The following is a 21,436-nucleotide window of genomic DNA, read 5'->3' as shown; positions in this document are numbered from 1 at the left end:
GTAGTAGTAGTAGTAGTAGTAGTAGTAGTAGTAGTAGTAGTAGTAGTGGTAGTAGTAGTAGTAGTAGTAGTAGTAGTAGTGGTGGTGGTGGTGGTGGTGGTGGTGGTGGTGGTCGTGGTGGTTATGGCAGTAGTAGCAGTAATGGTAGCAGCAATAGTAGTAGTAGTAGTAGCAGCAGCAGCAGCTAACATTTATATAGTGCCAGGCACTGTTCTAAGTATTTCACTAGATTCTCACATTGCAAACCTTAATATATAAATGCTAATTATTATTATTAATATTATGAAATCTAGTATACTTTTTAAAAAGTATAATTTTTTTAAAAATGTGTTTTGGTTGGTATTTGTTTTTTCTTCTTACAGTACATTTACCCCAATTTAAAGAGGAGTTTGGTGAGGGTTTAAAAAATATATGCTTTTAAAAGGGTGAGCCTACCTCCAATGAAGAGGAAATTAAAACAATAATTAGGAATTATTTTGCCAAATTGTATGCACATAAATTTGACAATCTTAGTGAAATGGATGAATATTTACAAAAATATAAGTTACCCAGGTTAACTGAAGAGGAAGTAAATTACTTAACCCCATCTCAGAAAAAGAAATCAAACAAGCTATCAGCAAACTCCCTAGGAAAAAATCTCCAGGGCCAGATGGATTTACTAGCAAATTCTATCAAACATTTGAAGAACAATTGATTCTGATACACTACATACTATTTGGGAAAATTGGTGAAGAAGGAGTCCTACCAGTTTTTTTTTTTTATGACACAAATATGGTACTGATACCTTAATTAGGAAGAGATAAAATGGAGAAAGAAAATTATAAACCAATTTCCCTCATGAATATAGATGCAAAATTTTTAAATAAAATATTAGCAAAAAGACTACAGCAACTTATCACAAGAATAATACACTTTGATCAGGTAAGATTTATTTCAGGAATGCAAGTATGGTTTAATATTAGGAAAACATCAGTATAATTGATCATATAAACAATAAAACTACCAGAAACCACATGATTATCTCAATAGATGCAGAAAAGGCTTTTGATAAAATACAACATCCATTCCTATTAAAAACACTAAAAAGTATAGGAATTAAAAATTAATAGGTTAAAATAATAGGTAGCATCTATTTAAAGCCATCATCAAGTATTATATGTAATGGGGATAAGCTAGAAGCATTTCCAATAACATCAGGGGTGAAACAAGGATGTCCACTATCACCCCTCTTATTCAATCTGGTACTGGAAATGTTAGCAGTAGCAGTTAGAGAAGAAAAAGAAATCAAAGGAATCAAATTAGGCAAAGAAGAGACCAAGCTATCACTCATTGCAGATGATATGATGATATACTTAGAGAATCCTAGAGAATCAAGTAAAGAACTACTTGAGACAAAAAATAAAATTGGCAAAGTTGCAGGATATAAAATAAACCCACATAAATCCTTGGCATTCCTGTATATTTCTAATGAAATCCAGCAGCAAGAGATAGAAAGAGAAATTCCATTTAAAGTTACTATAGACATTATAAAATCTTTGGAAATCTGCCTGCCAAAACAAACCCAGGACAATGAACAAAACTACAAAACACTTTTCACACAAATAAAATCAGATCTAACTAATTGGAAAAACATCAATTGCTCATGCCTAGGTCAAGCTAATATAATAAAAATGACAATTTTACCTAAATTAAATTACATATTTAGTGCCATGCCAATCAATATACCAAAAAATTACTTTGTAGAGCTAGAAAAATAGTAACAAAATTTATTTGGAAGAACAAAAGGTCCAGAAGAGCAATGGAATTAGTGATAAGAAATGCTAGAGGAAGCCATAACAGATTTTAATCTGTATTATAAAGCAGCAGTCATCAAAACTACTTGGTTCTGGCTGAGAAATAGAGTAGTGGATCAATAAAATAGATTGGGTACACAAGACTCAGCAGTCAATGATTATAATAATCTACTCTTTGATAAACCCAAAGACCCCAGTTTTGGGGATAAGAACTCACTATTTGACAAAAACTGCTGGGAAAACTGGAATATATTATGGCAGAAGCTGGGCATAGACTATCTAACACCATATACCAAAATCAAGTCTAAATGGGTGCATGATATATATAGAGGCTGATACTATAAACAATCTGGGAAAGTGAGGAATAGTTTACCTGTCAGATTTATGGAGAAGGGAAGACTTTACAACCAAACAAGAATTAGAGAGCATTATAAAATGCAAAATGGATAATTTTGATTACATTAAATCAAAAAGTTTCAGTACAAACAAAACCAATGTAGCCAAGATTAAGAGGGAAGTGGAAAATTGGGAAAGACATTTTACAACCAATGTCTCTGATAAACGTCTCATTTCTAAAATATACAGAGAACAGAGTCAAATCTATAAGAATACAAGTTATTCCTCAATCGATAAATGGTCAAAGGATATGAACAGGCAGTTTACAGAAAAAGAAATTAAAGATATCTATAAGCATATGAAAAAATGCTCTAAATCACTATTGATTAGAGAAATGCAAATCAAAACAACTCTGAGGTACCACATCTCACCAGTCAGATTGGCTAAGATGACAAAACAGGAAAATGACAAATGCTGGAGAGGACGTGGAAAAACTGGAACACTAATGCATTGCTGGTGGAGTTGTGAACTGATCCAACCATTCTGGAGACACTTCTAGGGTTGTATCCCAAAGAGATTATAGAAGTGGGAGGAAAACCCATATGCACAAAGAAATATTTATAGCAGCTCTTTTTGTGGTGGCGAAGAATTGGAAATTAAGGGGATGTCCATCAACTGGGGAGTGGCTAAACAAGTTGTGGTATATGAATGTAATGAAATACTGTTGTGCTATAAGAAAGGAGGAGTAGGTGGTTTTCATATTTGCCTGGAGAGGCTTATATGAACTGATGCTGAGTGAGAAGAGCAGAACCAGGAGAAATCTGTACACAATTACAGACACTACGTATGTGTGACGACCAACTTTGATAGACTGGACTCTTCTCAGCAATGCAGGGTTATAAGTCAACTCCAAAAGACTCATGATGGAGAGAGATATCTACATTCACAGAAAGAACAGAGTTGGAATGCAGATTGAAGTAAACTACCTGTTCTCTTTCTTTTTCTTGTTTAGTTTTGTTTCCTCTTCCCCATTTTTCATTCTATCCAATACAATCCTTCTGTATAACCTGACTAATATCTAATGTGAAAGTATTTGGAGGTCCTATACTTGACTGCATGCTGCCATGGGGGAGAGAAGAAAAAAATTAAGTATGCTTTTTAGAAAATCTCAATTCAGGAAGGCTAGGTGGCACAGTGAACAGAGCACCCCTCCCCCCGCCAAAGTCAGGAGGACCTGAGTTCAAATTCGACCTCAGGCACTTAACACTTACTAGCTGTGTGACCTTGGCCAAGTCACTTAACCCCAATTGCCCTGCTTTCTCCCCTCCAAAAAAGGAAAAAAAGGAAAAAAATCTCAATACTTTAAAAAAAAATTTTGGTCTTTATTAATTTGTTTGTTTACCTTTAGTTTACAAGATTCAGTTCCACAATTCCTTGAGTTTCAAATTTTCTCTCCCTTCCTCCCCTCCCCCCATGGCAGCATACAATCAAGTATAGGATCTGCAAGTATTTTCACATTAAACATTAGTCAGGTTATAAAGAAGGATTGTATCAGATGGAATGAACAATGGGAAAAAGGAAACAAAACCAAACGAGAAAAAGAAAAAGGGCAGGTAGTTTGCTTCAATCTGCATTCAAACTCTGTTCTTTCTCTGGATGTAGACATCTCCCTCCATCATGGGTCTTTTGGGGTTGATTTATAACCCTGCATTGCTGAGAAGAGTCCAGTCTATCAAAGTTGGTCGTCACATATACGTAGTGTCTGTAATTGTGTACAAATTTCTCCTAGTTCTACTCTTCTCATTCAGCATCATTTTGTATAAGCCTCTCCAGGTGAATATGAAGTCCATCTGTTCCTCATTTCTTATAGCACAATAGTATTCCATTACATTCATATACCACAACTTGTTTAGCCATTCCCCAATTGATGGGCATCCCCTTAATTTCCAATTCTTTGCCACCACAAAAAGAGCTGCTATAAATATTTTTGTATGTACATGTTTTCTTCCCACTTCTATGATCTCTTTGGGATACAACCCTAGAAGTGGTATTGCTGGGTCAAAGGGTATGAAATTATTTATAGCCCTTTGGGCATAATTCTAGACTGCTCTCCAGAATGGTTGGATCAGTTCACAACACCACTAGCAATGCATTAGTGTTCCAATTTGTCTACATCCTCTCCAGCATTTGTTATTTTCCTGTTTTGTCATCTTAGTCAATCTGACTGGTGAGATGTGGTACCTCAGAGTTGTTTTGATTTGCGTTTCTCTGATCAATAGTGATTTAGAGCAAAAAATGTCTCAATTTTAATTTGACCAATCATTGGCCATAATTCTGAGTTTCTGTGATTATAATTTTTTTTCAATTCCATTAATTTTAGTAGTCCCTCTTATTATCTGTGTGACCTTTGGCAAGTTAACCTCCGGGGGTCTTAGTTTCCTCATTAGCAATAAAGACATTAGGCCACCTGAACCTCTTCTGTTTCAGAATCCATCATTCTATGCATATGGTGGTGTTTTGGTGCTGGGGATACTCAAGTTCTCCAATGGGCCTTGGATCTCATCAGTTTGGAATTTGCCTTCAAAGATGTAGATCACAACCCATTCATGTTTTCCCATTCTTTGTAACTTCCATCCATATCCTTCCAAATTCCAAACAGGTGGTCAGACCAGCCTCCTCATTCATCCAAAGAATACCACTGGAGAATGTTGGCTTTCCACTTGTCATCCCTTGCTGTTGCCAGTGACTCAGGCACTGGGATCACAAAGACAAAATCAGAACAGACCTTGTCCTCAGAAAACTTACAATCTAATTTTGAAATATCTGAACTAGAATGCAGTGTGTTACAGGGGAAAGAATGCTGACCTTGCAATCCCACCCTCTGTGCTTGAATCCTGACTCTGCCATTTATTACCTATGAGTCCCTGGGCAAGCTGTCTACCATATCTGGGGTTTAGCTTCCTCATCTGTAAAACGAAGGGGTTGAATGAGATGGTCCCTAAGGTACCTTCCAGCTCTAGATGTGACAATAACAATGATAGTATATAGACAGTAGATGGTAGCATAGACAGAATGTTGGACTGGGGTCAGGAAGACCTGAGTTCAAATCCAGCTTCAGATCCCTACTATCTATGTGACCTTGGGCTAGTCACTTCATTTCTGCCTCAGTATGCTCATCTGTAAAATGAGGATAATAATAGCACTGACCACAAAAGGTCATTCAAAAAATGCTTAGCCCAGCACCTGGCCCATATATAAGCTCTATATAAATGTTAGCTATTATTATTATTATTAAAATTAATAATAGCAACAATAATAACTAGCATTTACATAGCGCCTTAAGTTTTGCAAAATGCTTAGCATAAATCATCTCATTTGATCCGCACAGTAACCCTTTGAGGGAGTCTCTATAATTATCCCCATTTTATACACGAGGAAACCACTGCTGAGAAATGTTTGGTGACTTGGCCAGAGTCACACTGCTGGCTGGCTGATTTTGCCACGAACAGGAAATCTTGAGCATAAACACATATCAGACATTAGCCAGAGCAAGTTATTATTCATCGTTTTTTTATTGCTTTATTTTTTTTTCTTATTGCAGGGTATAACTGTGACCCCACTAAGTGATAATTTACTCAAATGGTTAGCTGAAATCAAAGGCCTGAAGGATTCAGTTTGGGAAGGTTTGTGCTTTTCTATTAAGAAATAAGCGCACCTTTTAAGTTTTATTTTAAAAATTCATTTTATTCCTATCTTCAGTTTCTATGTGATAATCATTTCAACTCCTCCCTAACTAGGAAAACCAAGCAAGAACCTCGGACATGGTGTCTCCATTGGGTGCCATAACCAGCATTCTGTCCTCTCTGGGATGAGCGATTGGTGGGGAAGGGTGGGGACATATCCTTTGTTCTCTGGAATGTTCAATGGCCTTGCAATTACTCAGATCTCAACTTCTTTGCAGTGATCTTTTCTATTATCATTGTATATATTGTTTCTAATTATTTCGCTCTGTACCAGTTCATACAAAATCTTTGAGTTTCTCTGAAATTCTCATATCTGTCATTTTTCTCTGCACAATAGTGTTCCATTTCATGCATATGCCATAGTTTCCTTTTTTAGTCATTCTTTGATTGATAGGCACCCATTCCCCTCCTCCCCTTCCTAACAGGAAGAACTCTGCTATGAATATTTTTGTATATGTTGGTCCTTTTTTTTTTTCTATCCTTGACCTCCTTGTGGTATAGATCTAATGGTAGCCTTTTCTAGCTCCACTAGGGAGGAAAACTTAATCAATTTACTTACAAAATCCCAAATTGATAATCAGAACAATTAGATCACTGCACAGTTCTGCCAATAGTATGTTGATGGGGCACATTTTATTAAGCATCTATTGTGCGTAGCACACCTCACTGGGCACCTGCGGGAGCAACAATGGGCAGCTTAGACCAAGTCCCTGCCCTCATGGAGGAGACTGTGTAGGTATGCTTCTGTGCTTGCAGAACAGCGTAGACACATGTCACCTCAAATCCCAAGAAAAGCACACATGAGGTTCAAGAGGCGCCACTACATAATGAAAATCAGCATGCTGTAAAATTAGAAACGACCATGATACTTCAAAGAATCGACTGTGTCATTACTGAAGATGTTTCCTCCAAAAATGGAAATCAAAATGCAGCGATGCCTTATTATCCTATGGGACTGCTTCATCTGTTGGTGTCCCTCCAACATGGAAGATAACTTCCATTCCACCTCCTGATGAAGCATGAATAATAATGAGCCAGAAGTGCTCTCCAGTGTCCATCCATCGCTCTTGCAGTGATTACCCTCCCCTGCTTCTTGTCATGTATTTCTCTGATTACATTCATCAGAGATTTTCCACCAGAATTTTCAGATGAGTGAGAAAATTCTAAAAGCTTTCTGATGAACACTCATGTCATTTGAACACAATTAAGATCTTGGAAAAAAATCTCAAAACTGTAAATTACATTTAAGACAGAGTATACATTTCAGCCATCTTGGTGAACAAAATTCCCATAAAATCATTTATCTTTTTTCATAGTTTGAGATTTTTAATTATCAATTTTTTGAACTATGAATTTAATCATTAACAAACATGAACATTTCAATATACAGTGAAGAACAAAAAAAGAATATATGAGGAACTATGAAGTTTTGTTATGTGCTGTTTTCCTAAGTGTATGTGAATTTGACCTCAGTTGTAATAAAATCACACTGTTGATTTTCCCTCTTCTGGGCCCCTTGTACTTCCTTCTGTGTATTTTGGGGGCATTTTCCATGAAAGGTCCTCAAAGGGAGCAATGGGACAGTCATTCCACTCTTTTATTGGAGAGACAACATTAATAACTCAGTCGATCCCGATGGTGTAACTTTTATTTCTTTATCCCAGGATTTACATTCCCTTTGTTAATGAAGTTTTCGGTGAACTACAATAATATCCCTCCTGTTGTGGCATTTAGTACCATTCCCTTCCACCCCAATGGTAAGATGCAGATGGGTGAGTATCAAGCAAATCCTCTGCCTTTGGCGTTGTTCCATTGGCACCATTTACTACCTGTCTTTCCAAGTCCTTTCCTTTTATATTAGACTAAGTCCAGTCCTTATCACGTCTCATCTAAATTATCTTGACAGCCTCCTAATAGGTCTCCTTATCGAAAAATTTTGATTTCCTTTCCATTTCAATTTTCATTCCAATTTACTTTCCACCCAGTTGCAAAATGATTGTCTTTAAGTGAAAATTTCACCAGGTCACTCCCTGACTCCACCAACTAATTCTAGTGGCTCCTTCTAATGTCTGTGTTCACACTCTGTTTGGCTTTTACAATCTTTCCCAACCTGGCCTCATCCTACCTTTCCTCAGTATGCATTCCTCCCTTCCCTATATTCGTTGGCCCAGCCAAAATGGCCTTTACCCACCTCCCATCTCTTTGCCTTTACACTGCCTCTATCTTTATCTCTGCCTCAGAGAATTCATGATCACCCAACAGTTCCCTAAGCACCTCATACTGAACACAAATGTACTCCTGTATGTGTATTTCTCTTTCAGCAACCTGGAAGCTGCTTGAGAAAAGGCCTTGGTTTTTTTTTTATTTGCACCTCTAACATCTAGTAGAGTGTCTGTATTTCTATTGCATGTTGATATTTTCTTTTGTTTCCTTTTCAAACAGTTGACCCCAAATCTGGCCGACCATGTATAGATTTTCTAGATAGGCCTGAATATTGGAACAGTAACTATACTCTAAGTAGCATCTTACTTTCTATTCAGGTAAGAAAAGACTAATATAATTTTTACTTTAATTTTTGAAATTTTTATTTCACTATTCACCTAAAGTATAAAAAACAGAATATTTAAATCATTCAAAAAAATCTGATCAGACCACAGAGTGGGGCCTTGAGTCCACATGGATAAAACAGGAAAAGGAGGCAATTGGCCTTTGGTGTATTGATGGTGACTGCTGCATAAGCATAGATAGCATCTTCCTACCATGCCCAATGCTACAAGGGCCTTGGAAAAGACTCTAGACTCCTTGAACTGGAAGAAGACTGATGATTATCCCTGCTTTTAGTCCCTACCCTAAAAAAAATCACTTGGCATTTATTTTGTGTGGATTATATATTGACTTACCCATGTGCATGCTATATCTGATAGAAGGCAAGCTCCTTGAAGGCAGGAACCAGGTTTTTTTTTCAATTTCTAGTACCTAGCATACTTCCAAGAAAAAAAAAGTTCTTAATAATGGTTTGTTGAATTGAATTCTTAGACCATCAGCTAAACTTGAAAACAGCAATGAAAATATTTTAAAGATTTTTCAGGAAAAAAAATCAATATACTAAATTTTCCCTAATAAAAAAAAAGCATGGATCATAGATCAAAATTGAGGATTACAAGGGACTTTGGATATTATCAAGTTGTGTGGCCTTGGGAAAGTCACTCACTCTGACATGATCTTCAGTTTCTACATCTATAAAAATGAGGGTGTTGGGCTTGATGGCCTCTGAAGTCCTTTCCACTTCTAAAAATCTATGATCTTATAATCTAGTCCAGACCTCTTAGAAATGAGGAACATGAGGCACAGGGTAAGTGACTGGTCCAAGATGTAACGTTAATCAGATATAAGATCTTCCCGCCCATCAATAGGCTTCAAGTGGAGCCCATTAAGGGAAGCTTGCTTAGGGGAGGCTTGCCTGCAGGGAGGCTTTCACACCTTTTGTTAATTTCTAATTAGGTGCTGAGTCAGGAGGGTTATGATGCCTTCTGGCTCTGAGAAGTTTGCCCCCCCCACACACACACACACAAACACTGAGTTGGTATTTTGCTTTAGGGGCTTGCTTATGAGGACCTTGGGGTTCCCTGGGTGACCATATGTTCAGAGTTCCTGACTGCTCAGAGGTAAAGGCTCTCTCAATCCAGGGATGTATGTAAAATGTATAGTTGATTCAGACAGTCAGAGCCCTGTCTGTTGGTCTTTATTTCTCTGCTTGTATTTTCTCTGAAGTTCAGGGTGCTGACTTTTCCCCTGAACTAGTGAATGTAATTAATAAAGATTGTTGATCCTTTAAAAAAACTTTCTTTCCTGGTAAAACAGATCTAAGACCCTGTGCTAGCAGCCACCCTGGAGGTGCCAGTGTGGTTGCTGATTACACAAGGTAATCCAGATAACAATTGTTAGAGGCATGCTTTCAAACCAGATATTCCTGACTCCAGGGTCAATGCTCTAGTAAATATGATTAATGGATGTTGATCCCCTTGTTTCTTTATTGTAAAATGAGAGGTGTTCTACTGGATGCTTGCTAAGACTACTTTGAGCTCTTCAATCCTATGATCCCCTGATCTAAACCTTAAATGCCTCTCTAAATGCCAGGTATGATTCTTGTCCCTTATTGTTCACCTTAGTTTTGCTTGTTGTTTAGTCATTTCAGTCATGTCAGACTCTGTGACCCCATCTGGGGTTTTCTTGTCAAAGATACTGGAGTGGTTTGTCATTTCCTTCTCCAGCTCATTTTACAGATGAGGAAACTGAGGCAAACAGGGTGAAGTGACTTGCCTGGGGTCATACAGCTAGTCAGTGTCTGAGGCTGTGTTAGAGCGGAGGGCTTCCTGACTCTAGATCTGGCACTCTGTCCACTAAGATACTTTCATCTTAGTAAGAAGATAATTTTTTTAAATTGTCATTCCTCATCAATGAAGTGAGGGAGTTGGACCAGATCATAGGATCATTAAGAAACCGAGTTTCAGATCAGTTGAGTGATTTGCCCAAGGTTGGGTGACCTCTAAGAGCTCTCCCAACTCTTGCTCTATGATTCATCTTGGTTTTCTTTGGAAAAAAGATTCTCACTGGGTATTTTCTTGACAAACCTTTATTTTCAAATTTTCTTCAAGCATCGCTAAACATGTTTTTAAGTTTTCAGTTGGCTGAGGATACTAACTCCCTTGCTTACTGCCTTTTCTGAACCAACTCCCCTTTGCTCATATATAATAGTAGAAGGGCCTGCTTAAGCCACATCCAGAGAGCATATATTCCAAGTTCACATAAATTTATGAGACTTAACTTGATTTAATTATACCTCCACATATCAGATGATTACCTTCCACACTCCTAAATATTCCCTCCCTCAAAAGTCTGTCATTTTGTTTCTAGGTATCAATAGAGGGTCAACTTATAGATGGAACTGCCTGCTTTTCAGGAAGCCATGGGGTATTAAAGCAGGACACATCTGTAATTGATACTTCTTCTAATATTGAATTCTGCTACTATTTTTTCATCATTAAGTATCATTACTTAATAGTTGATGTCTAGGTTATAACTGGGAGGGGGAAGTTAGAGGTCTTTGGAAAAGGGGATAGCTAGAAGAATGCCAAATAAACTTTACCAGATGTGTCTCTCCATGTCAAATGGCTGCTACTCTCCCTCCCTCCCCTGCTTCTTTTTAAAAAGACAAATACCCCAAACCGTCCTCTTGGAGACAAGGTTCATCTGTTTCCCACCCACTTTGAAAGATATGCTTCAATCTATTCAAAACTTTTTATTTAAGGAACGATGAGGTGCCTATTGGAAACCCATCTGAACCCATTTTCCAAACAGGAACACACTAATGACAGCAGAAGAGCTCCTAGAAGATCATTTTTTCCTTTGCTTTTGGAAAACCAGATGTTGATTTTAATCAGAGAAATATTGTCATTATTTATACAGTTCCTGTCAGGGGTTAATGGAGCCCCTGTCTACACTACACTTCTTTCAATAGCTTCCTCCATGAACACATTTTCTCTGTACATTTTTGCATGTTAAAATGCATGCCATATACATTTCTGATTTTTAGAATAAATATTTGCCTTCTGGACAGCCAAAGACCATTTCTTTATGATGGAAAAAACAGCCCATGGCCTCATTGAACTGATGAGTTCTGTTAAGATTGCCAGGCATTTGTGATTTGTCCAAAAGCTCTGCAACAAAATCAGTCAAATAGCCTTTGGAAGGGGATTTAAGATTCCCTCCAAAGGCCATAGATTATAAGCCCCTTGAGGGTCAGAACACTGCTTTGTCTTTGAACTCTACACTTGATCACATTGTGTGGCTGGCACATAAAAGACATTTCATAAGTATTGTCGAAATCCAATTGTGGAATGGAAGATGGAGCAAGTAAGGTAATTGTTCACATGGTCACAGACTCTTAAATCTAGGACCAAAATGAGCCCGAATAGTCATCAGACCCAGTTTCCTCATTTTACAGATGTGAAAACTGAGATCGGGGAGGGTAAGCATATTAAGATCCATAGAGACCACCTGGTTAGAGAAATGCTTCATCTTGTCAATTTAAAACTTTCATTTGAATAACAAAACTCTATCAATTTTTTCTTAGCATAGTTGTACCCTCACATACAATATAGACAAGTTAAATATAAAATCTGGCAGAACATCTCAGCTAAGGAAGAAAATGAGGCTTATTGTAGAAAGGGATTGACGTTTTTTTTTTGCTTGGCACCAGAGAAAAGAACCAGAAATAATGGGTGGAAGATACAGAGAGGCTATTTTATGTTTGAGGTTCATTGATCTCAGAAAACAAAACAATTTTCTAATAAAGCTATCCCAAAGTGAAATGGGCCTGGAGAAAAGTGGCTTTTCTTATTGGAGGTTGAATGGCCGCTTGACAGGTAGGTTGTAGAAGGGATTCTTGATCAAATATAGCTTAGACTAGATGGCTACCAACTCCAGAATGATTCTGTGATTTCTATGGCCCAGAGCAATTCAATCCATTTCCCAAATAATCCATATTAACTTTATTGAACATGGTAGGAGAGGAGCTATTTTGCTTTTAATATTTATCTCATGGATTTATCATGATCAGATTGAGACTGTTCCGTTCCCATTCCACTCCTTCCCCCAGCCCTGGTAGATGATATATTTATGCATCTGGGGAAAATGGTTACTTATACAATCTTCAGCCTGCTATGTCTGTCTCCCTCCAGGTTATGCTTTCTTATCCAACATTAAACAATCCAGTTAATGTTGAAGCAGCAGGAACAATGCTAGAAGACATGTCTTTGTTCAAAAAACTAGCCCTGAAGTCTCTCTACCACCACAGCAGTATAGATGGTAAAAAAAAAATCGCTATTACTGTGGGACATATTGGTTATCATTATCACTAGAGGAAAGCACTTTAGTAAACACTTGCTGATAAATGGGAAGCAATATGACTGTGAATTTAAGCCCTGAATTGGGAAGAGAATCTTTATCTACATGAATGGTGGCAACATACTTTTGAGCTCAATCTTGCTGTCAATAAGTTGGTCAGTTGACAAGCATTTATTAAACAACTTAGTTCTAGACACTGTGCTAAGTGCTGGGGCTGCAAAGAAAGGAAAAATATGGCGCTACTTACATTTTCGTTTGGGAGAAAATATAGGAAAAACATGTCCATAGAAGATGTATTCTGTGTACCTTGAAGGTAATCTCAAAGGGAGGCAGTAGGAAGTGTGGACAGGAGGTGAGGGTTAGGTTCCTTGCAGATGCTGGGATGACCTGAGTTTTAAGGGGATCGGGAGAAGCCAATAGGCTTGGATTAAAAAAGTAATTTCTCCTAAACCAGTAAAAATTGTCCATATATTGGGCCACAGGCTAGTTCGAGACACAGAAGTTATACGGGAATGCTTTGGTCATGTCATGTACTCATGATGTGGTCATTCCCTCCAGTGGTATTACAGATTGCAGTCCTTGCGATCCTGTGCTAACCTTGTCTGGGTCCTTCCATTGGACCATAAGTGAATATCGTCTGAATGCCTGCACATCTTTTCACCAGTGGGTTCTGACTTGGGTGTGGTCTACACTAGCAGCTTGTCAACTGCTATCCAACTCTGAGGTCCTGTGAGTCTGATCTCTATCTCACTAATACATCATAGCTCTGGCACAGTGTTCCACTGATGCCATAAGGGCAGAAACCTGAGGGTGAAATCTTGCTTTGAGAGCAAGGGAGTGTCCATTGGGGGGGAGTAAGTTGCCTTGTAGCAGAATGCTTCAGTGGATCCAGAAAGGTTGGACAGTCACTCTGGTGATAATCCTATTCATATTCTGGCAGAGATGGGCAACCAGTCAGTTTAATTAAATGGGCATTTCTTAATTATCTAGCCAGGCATGGAACTGGGGGGGGGAAAGAAAAACAAAAAGTGAAACAATCTTTTCTCTCCAAAAATTATTCTAATGTCTCGTTTGTAGTGGAGTAGAAAGAGCTTGGACTTTGCAGTCCCTGGACCTGGGTTCGATCTTCCCTAACTGTGGCTATTAGCACAAGTCATTAGACTCTCTGAGTCTCAGTTTCCTTAATTATAAAAATGAGGGGTTTGGGGTAGGTGCTTTATAAGGTTCCTTTAATTCTGTGACTCAGTGACTTCTGGGATATGTTGTGGGCTCTGTGATAAGGCTCCCCTTTCCTGATTAGAGGTAATTTGAAACACACACTATAGAAAAGATGAATTTATTGGGGGAATTGGTTATTTTTTTTCTGACATCCTTGGAGATTCTTCAATTTCCTGTGACTTGACTGGATACCTATGGAGTTGAGCCACCTCCAAGTGAGAGTACCAACCCTCAGACATTACCTTCATTGCTAGAAAGTATCTTTCCCAGATCCTATGATATCTCCTAGGCTGTTGACAGAATCCATGAAAAACAAGAAAAAAATCCGCATACATTGTTCTCTAACATATGACTTTCCAGAGTCTGAAGGAATTGACATTAGGACTGTGGCATCAACACTTTCCCCAAGAACCCAAGAATCTCTAGGTTTTCATCCCCTAGAGGTAGTTTCAGCAAGAACTTGATGGAGAATCTTAGGAAGCTGGGAAAGAGCCTCCAGCTTCTCTTCCTGACTCCCCTCTTTACAAGCACACACAGTGATGTGCTCTAGAACCCTGCCAGGAACGAAGGTTGTGCTCAGAGGACTCTAGCTGGAAGCCTTCATTTGCCTTTTGGGAAAAGCAGAATGGATGGGGTAAACTTTCTATTTAGTTCTGTGAGACCTTATAGAGACCACTCATAGAGATTCAGCAATCCTACTGGCAGCTCTCTAAATCTATATGCTGGGAGGCCATTAGCCTAGAACCAATAAATTGCAGAACTCAATATTATGAGTATTTATGAAAGTCAGCAATGGTCACTGTAAACCCTGATAGACTCATCAAAGACAAGTAAGGTCAAGCTAACTTCATTTCCCTTTTTCTAAAAAAAAAAAATTGATCAGGTAACTACCTTGGTTGACCAAAGGATGTGATAGATAGGCTATGCCTTCTTTTGAGCAAAATATTATATAGGATTTCTCAGGCTATATTTGTAGATAAGACGGAGAGATGTGATCCTTTCCTTAAGGAACTTGTATTCCACTGAGGGGGGGGGGGGGAGATGCACACAGCACACAGATATGAATTATATCTGTTTGGGGGGGGTGAGGGTGTGAGAGAGAGAGAGAGAGAGAGAGAGAGAGAGAATATAAAACATGAGCAGGCATAAGTTTGGGAAAGAGGACATGAAAAATTGAGGAAATCAGGAGATGGTTTATGTAGGTGAAGCTTGAGCTGCATCTTCAGGTGATTCTCTATTGCAGAGATAAGGGATGAAATGGAGTCTGAATATGGGAGACTGCCAGTACAAAGGCTTCAGTGGGTGATGAGAAGCATCCAGACAGTTAGTATGGCTAGAATGTAGAGCGTGGAAATGGGAGGAATGAATGCAGAAGACAGATGAAAAGACAGGTTAAGATCCAGTCATGGAGGGGTTTAGATACCAAATTAAGTAATTTGTATGTTGTTCTGCCAGCATCATCCAGTCTCACCATCAATGAAACAAAATGCTTTGGAAAAGGGTTCAATATTGACTCTATTTAAAAGCTTCAAGGACCTTTCCTTAGTTTCATGCCAGTCACATTTTGGTTTTTATCTATGACTTGAATAAAGATATAAAAGGGATTCTTATCAATTTTTATGCCAGAAAAACTGGAAGGGCTTGTTAATACCATAAATGACAGGAGCAGGAATTAAAATCACATCTCCAGGTCTGAATTCAGGACCCAGACCAACAAGATGAGATTTAAAGACTATTAAATGCAGTGTTAAAAGTCCCTTTGAGCTCAAAAATACCAAATGCACAAGTATCCAAAATGGTGGAGATGTAGCTTGGCAGCCATTCACCCAAGAAAGATTTAGATTTAACTTGATGGTGTGTGGTTAAGAAGAAGGGCTAATGAAATCTTAGCTGAATTGATGGAAATCGGCTGCCCTGATCACAGTAAAGAATCATTCCATTACACTGCACCCATCAGACCCATATAAACTATGGATTTTGCCCCTGTCCACACATTTTAAAGACATTGACAAACTGGAGCTCATTCAGAGGAAGGTGAAAAAGATGAGAAGTAATAAAGAATTGCTTGGCAACAATGTTGGGCAGAGGAAGAGCTATAACAAGCATTTATTCAAATTCATTTATTCTACTATGTACCAGGTACTGTGCTGAGGGCTTTACAAATATTATCTCATTTGATAGAGTCACATAAGGAATGATAGAAAAGCCTGAATTGTTTAACCTTGGAGAAAAGATGGCATGATAGCTGTCTCCAGCAATGTAAAAGATGACATCTAGAAGAGACCAGACTTATCCTATATTCCCCCCAAAAACTAAAGTAGGACCAATGATGAGAATAAACAAAATTCCACTGAACAGCTAGGAAAAAGCCAACCACCTAATGAACCCTACAATGATGGAATGGAAGAAGTGAAGAGTGAGGAAGAGTGAGCTGTTTGATGCTGGAGACATTCTAGCAGCAATATGATGACCATTTATCAAAGCTACTAGGGTCAGACCGCCCCCCCCCCCGTGCTAGAAGCTGGACCAGTTGATGCCTAATGTTCGTTCTGACTCTTACATTCTGTGATTCTCTGTATTTCCCATAATACCTGGTATTTAATCAATACTTGCCAATCTGACTTTTTCTCTGAAAAAGACCTGTGAGGTTATTTAACTAAACTTTATCTGACAAGTATTTACAGAGCACATGCTGTGTGCCAGGGACTGCACTAGATACTGGTGATGCAAAGATAAACATTAAACAGTCCCTGCTTGGGGCAGCTAGGTGGTGCAGTGAATAGAGTCAGAAAACCTGAGTTCAAATCCAGCCTCAGACACTTAACACAAAAAACTAGCCGTGTGACTTTGGGCAAGTCACTTAACCCCAACTGCCCTACCTCCCCACCCTCCAAAAAGAAAAAACAAAAACGAAACCCAAAAAACAGTCCCTGCCCTCAAGGAACTTACATTCTTTTGGATGGCATAAAATTACAAGTGACTATTCATAGAGAAGCCCCAACATCCACATGGGAGCCTGGGAAGAGTGTTGGATTTGGAATCTAAAGGACCTTGTCCAAGGCTTTCACTTGCTCCAAATGGAGCCAAATCACTTAATCTCCCTGTGTGCCTCAGTCTCCTCAAATGTAAAAAAGCCAAAGGTAGGCTGGATGATCTTGAATACTCCCTCCATTTCTGAGTCCCTACTGGGACCAAAGAAGTTCCATTTGCTTGGTAACTTGGTTGGTAACTGCTGGTAGATTCCCTGGGCACTGCCCCCATTCATATCTGTTTCATCCATGTCAGCCAGCTGCCTGGGGATGTCCTCATTGAAAAAAGGCTCCATGACAACAAAATGTGGGGAGATGTCAGTTAAGAAGAAACTATCTTCTATTCTGGAGTCATTGTGGAAAAATATTCATGACTTTCCTATGTCACATAATTATGTCAAGTAAGAACTTCAAGGTCTTTGCTTGCAGGAAGAGACGCAGAGAGAAGTCGTGGTGTGCAGAACTGGTGCCACCATGTTTCTCTTGGTCTGGTATCTCCTGGGAGCTTTGGTGGACATAAAGAGGCTCTTTACAATAAGTTTCAAAGACTTGCCTGGACAGACTCTGATGGTAATTGCAGTGTTGACAGAGATCCTCATAGCAAAAGAATGGAAGGGGTATTAGGAACGCATTAGGGAGATTACAACAATGAATAGCATTACATACTGTCGAAAGCCTGATAGTGAGATGAATAGAGTCCATTTTCTTGGTGGGGATGCTGGGATAGCAGGCCTGTTCTTCTCTCAGCTCTTGGGGCTGGTTTAACAAACCCTTGGAACAATCAGACACCCAGAGGAGGAGGGTGGGAACACCTGAGCTCCCAGCTCCTGAGATCTCATAGGGCCCCAGGTATTCTCTGGGTTTTTTCCTTTTTTTATCATATACCTTCGGTGGGAATAAAAATAAAAATGTTCCCTCAATGGCTCGGAAAGAGAATTTTAAGCTGGTCAAAGTTGGCATCTAGGCCCTACTTCAGACGTTTTCAGGCTAGGAGGGGTGTTAGTGATTCATTTTTCAAATGGGAAACCTAATGCCCAGAGAGGTCTGGTCACTTGTCCAAGCAGCAGATTTGGACTCAGATGTTCTGACCCACTCTAGACCCCATGCTTTTTCTGCCTCTCAGACAGCCTGGTTTCTTTCAAGGCCCAGTTGCAGCATCACCACTACCAGAAACCTTCCTTGAGTTCCCACAACTGCTAATGACTTACTTCTGCTCAGTGGTTTCAATTGTGTCCGACTCTCTGTGACTCATTTGGGGTTTTCTTGGCAAAGATACTGGAATAGTTACCATTTCCTTCTCTAGCTCGTTTTACAGATGAGGAAACTGAGGCAAACAGGGTTAAATGACTTGCCCAGGGATACACAGCTAGTAAGTGTCTGAGCCTGGATTTGAACTCAGGTTTTCCTGACTCCAGGCCCGGTACTCTGTTCACTGTGGCACCCCCTAGCTTCTGATAGTGACTTACTATACTCCCCATGCCTCTCATATTTATTTTGTATTTACCATATGTGGAGATACATTTTGTGTAGCCTCGACAATCAGCTCCTTGAAGGTTCATTTGTATACCCCCCAGGCCCTTAGTAAATGCTGATTGGGCGGTTGCTTTCCTCACTCTTCATTTGTAAATTATGTGTTGACTCTCCATGCCTAGAAAATAAAGGCCAGAAACTTCTACTTGGCATCAGAGCTCTCCACAGCAGTGATGCTATGCATCCATTCCACATTAATTCAACCTTAGTTGAAAAGACGGAAATGTAGGTTTGATGTAAAGAATAATGGGTCCCAAAGTGAAATGGGCTGCCTTGAGAGGCAGTGGCTTCCCCCTCCTCACTGTAGTTCTTGGAGCATTGGCTGGATCCCTTTTGTCCAAAAGATTATAATGGATGACAGGAGCTCCTTTTCAGGAATGTGTTAGGATCAGATAGATGGCCTCCGAGGTCCCTTCCAACTTGAGATTCTAGCATCCTGTGGTTTTGCATGACTCAAGCTTTCCTTACTCAGATTTCCACTCCTGCCCAAATGGACTCTTCCTCCTTTCTTAAACACACCATGTGCCTTTACCAAAACTGTGCGTTTCCAGACCTCTCTCTCTGCCTAGCTCCTATTCATATTTTAAACCTTCACAGTCTTCAGGGCTCAGCCCCAGTTCCACCTCCAAGAAACCATCCCTCATTGCCTCCATCCATTGTCCTCTGTTCATCCTTGGAAGTCCTGCAGCACCACTAGCACCAGCTGGCATAAAAGGGCATGTCTCGAATTTAACTTCCATTCCCACCAGCTTTCACATTCATTAAGGGCTTATTTAGTTTTCTTCTAATTGATTGGTGTGTGGAATCAACAAAGGTTTGAGACAATAGCAGTCCACCAGACTTAACTTTCACCCAATCTATATAACCACATTATAATAAGTTGAATTTAATTCATTTAATCAATTAATATATGCATTGCCATGACAATAAGTATGTACACTATAGAATGAGAAAAAAATGAAATTAAAAAGGATAAGACAAACATGAAATAATATCTGATCCTAGAACCACTAGGGAAACCACTGGAGTTTATTGAGTCAAGAAGTGACATGGTTGGGCTGGAATCCTTGAGAAATCATTTTGACAATTATGTGGAGGTTGGATTGGATTGAGGGCCACACTGAAGAGGGGGAAGTCAGTCATGTGGCCAGGAGAGAGGGGATGAGGCTAAACTGAGACATCCAGATGTGGCAACTTATGGGGCAGTGGGGTGCAGGAGAGGGAGAAGCTGAGGGTGACACTGGGGAGCAAACCTGAATGACTGGTAAAATGGAGGTGCTCCCAAAAGAAATAGGGAAGCTCAGGAGAGGGAAAGACAGTGGAATGAGATCGTCATTCAGATCACAACTCCTCTGTATCTGCTCCTTCAGCAGGGACCACTATGTCCCACCCAAAATACAAAGGAAAGGAGGCTCAGGGCTCTTACTCACTGACAGAGAGCCCAGTGTCTGAGGAGCACCATTCACAGGCATGAAATGACATGAGGCAATGGGTGTGCATGCTGGGGCGGGGGGCAGAGGCTTTCCCAGTATCCTTGCTCATTACCTATTGCAGGACCCTGAGTAAAAGCAAGGTTATAACTGACCTGAGGAACAATGTGGGGAGACTGCAAACAGAAGAAGTGGTCTGGGGGAGGAGCATTCTAGGATGAGGGCTTCTGTGATCATGTATGAGACTAGATATAGACCTGAGTCTCTTTGGGATGAAGGAATAGAAATTAAATCAAGCTCTTTGCAAACCTTAAAGTGCCATATAAATGCTAATCATCATCACCATTACCCTCATTATAATCACCACTATCACCACCATAACCATCATCATCATCATTATCATCACCGTCATTATGATCACAATCACCAGCACCATCATTACCATCACCCCATCGCCATCACCACCATCTTCCCATCATCTAAGTGACTGATTATGCATTTCCTGGGGTCAGTCCACAGACCTCACTTTGGAGACCATTGATGTAAAGAACAGAGAGCTAGCCTGAACTCAAAAAGACCTGGGTTCAAATTTCACACCTGTTTTCTCCCCTTGCTTCAGTCCTTCATTGAATCTGGGTTCTCACAAATATGTCTACATTGAACTGTAAACCATCCAACACATTTTCATTCTGCTCAATTCTTGTTCCTTTCATTTGGGGGAGGGAGAGGGGTGAGGAACCTCTCCATTAGGAAAGTCCCCTCACTGGTGCAGATCAGCAAATGTTCTTCAATTTAGAGGCTTAGAGAGTAAGGGGTTATGGTAAGAGATAAAAGGACTTTCCCAGAGTCACATGGTCAGTATGTATCAGAGGCTCAAACCAGCTCTTTAGGTACAAATTTAATGTATGAAATCTGCTGTCCTTTATTCTTGTCCCTAACCTCCCACTGAGCCTCCACAAAAGGATTATCCAAGACATCAACGGTGTTTATTTAGTTCTTTTTTCCAAAGATGTTGGGGATTCACTAATATGTAGACTGTGTTAAGATGTTCCCCCCCCCCCAATTTGTAACCTTGTAATCCATTCATCAGTCTGGAAGTAGCTTTCCCAGCTCATTAATTGTTGAACCGAAATTTCTACTTTTTCCTTTCAGAGGATATTTTTCACGAAGACAATACTGTGATCCCTTTCAAGTCAGCAGAAGAAACCCCGGGCCAGGCTGAAAAGTAACCATTTGTATTGTTTTTGATATAATGATATTTATAAAGAAAGTGTGGTGTAGTAGCTAGAACCCCGTCCTCGGAGTCAGGAAAAGCTGGGTTAAAGTCCTGTCTTCTTTATTGATGGAAAATGGAAAGTCATTGACATTTCCATCCTTATTGATGACTCTCTAGCTCTCTGTCTCTGGCGTTCTCTCTCTCTCTCTCTCTCTCTCTCTCTCTCTCTCTCTCT

At 39.5% G+C, this 21,436-nt stretch overlaps 1 protein-coding gene across 1 annotated transcript in view; it reads left to right on the top strand.

Moving 5' to 3' along the window:
- LOC138164792 (ubiquitin-conjugating enzyme E2 U-like) overlaps positions 1-21,436 on the top strand; it is a 69,820-nt gene that overhangs the window by 2,675 nt on the left and 45,709 nt on the right. Inside the window, exons 2-6 of the mRNA XM_069092739.1 lie at positions 5,731-5,812; positions 7,537-7,629; positions 8,315-8,412; positions 12,613-12,739; positions 21,138-21,210. Coding sequence (XP_068948840.1) covers positions 5,731-5,812; positions 7,537-7,629; positions 8,315-8,412; positions 12,613-12,739; positions 21,138-21,210 — 473 coding nt within the window. The remainder of the gene's footprint in view (positions 1-5,730; positions 5,813-7,536; positions 7,630-8,314; positions 8,413-12,612; positions 12,740-21,137; positions 21,211-21,436) is intronic.

This window comes from Petaurus breviceps, unplaced genomic scaffold (genome assembly GCF_028583685.1).
Source record: "Petaurus breviceps papuanus isolate PSGF00001 unplaced genomic scaffold, PetGlider_PUasm1.0 207, whole genome shotgun sequence".
Taxonomy (NCBI): domain Eukaryota; kingdom Metazoa; phylum Chordata; class Mammalia; order Diprotodontia; family Petauridae; genus Petaurus; species Petaurus breviceps.
This window is presented reverse-complemented; position numbering and strand designations above follow the sequence as displayed.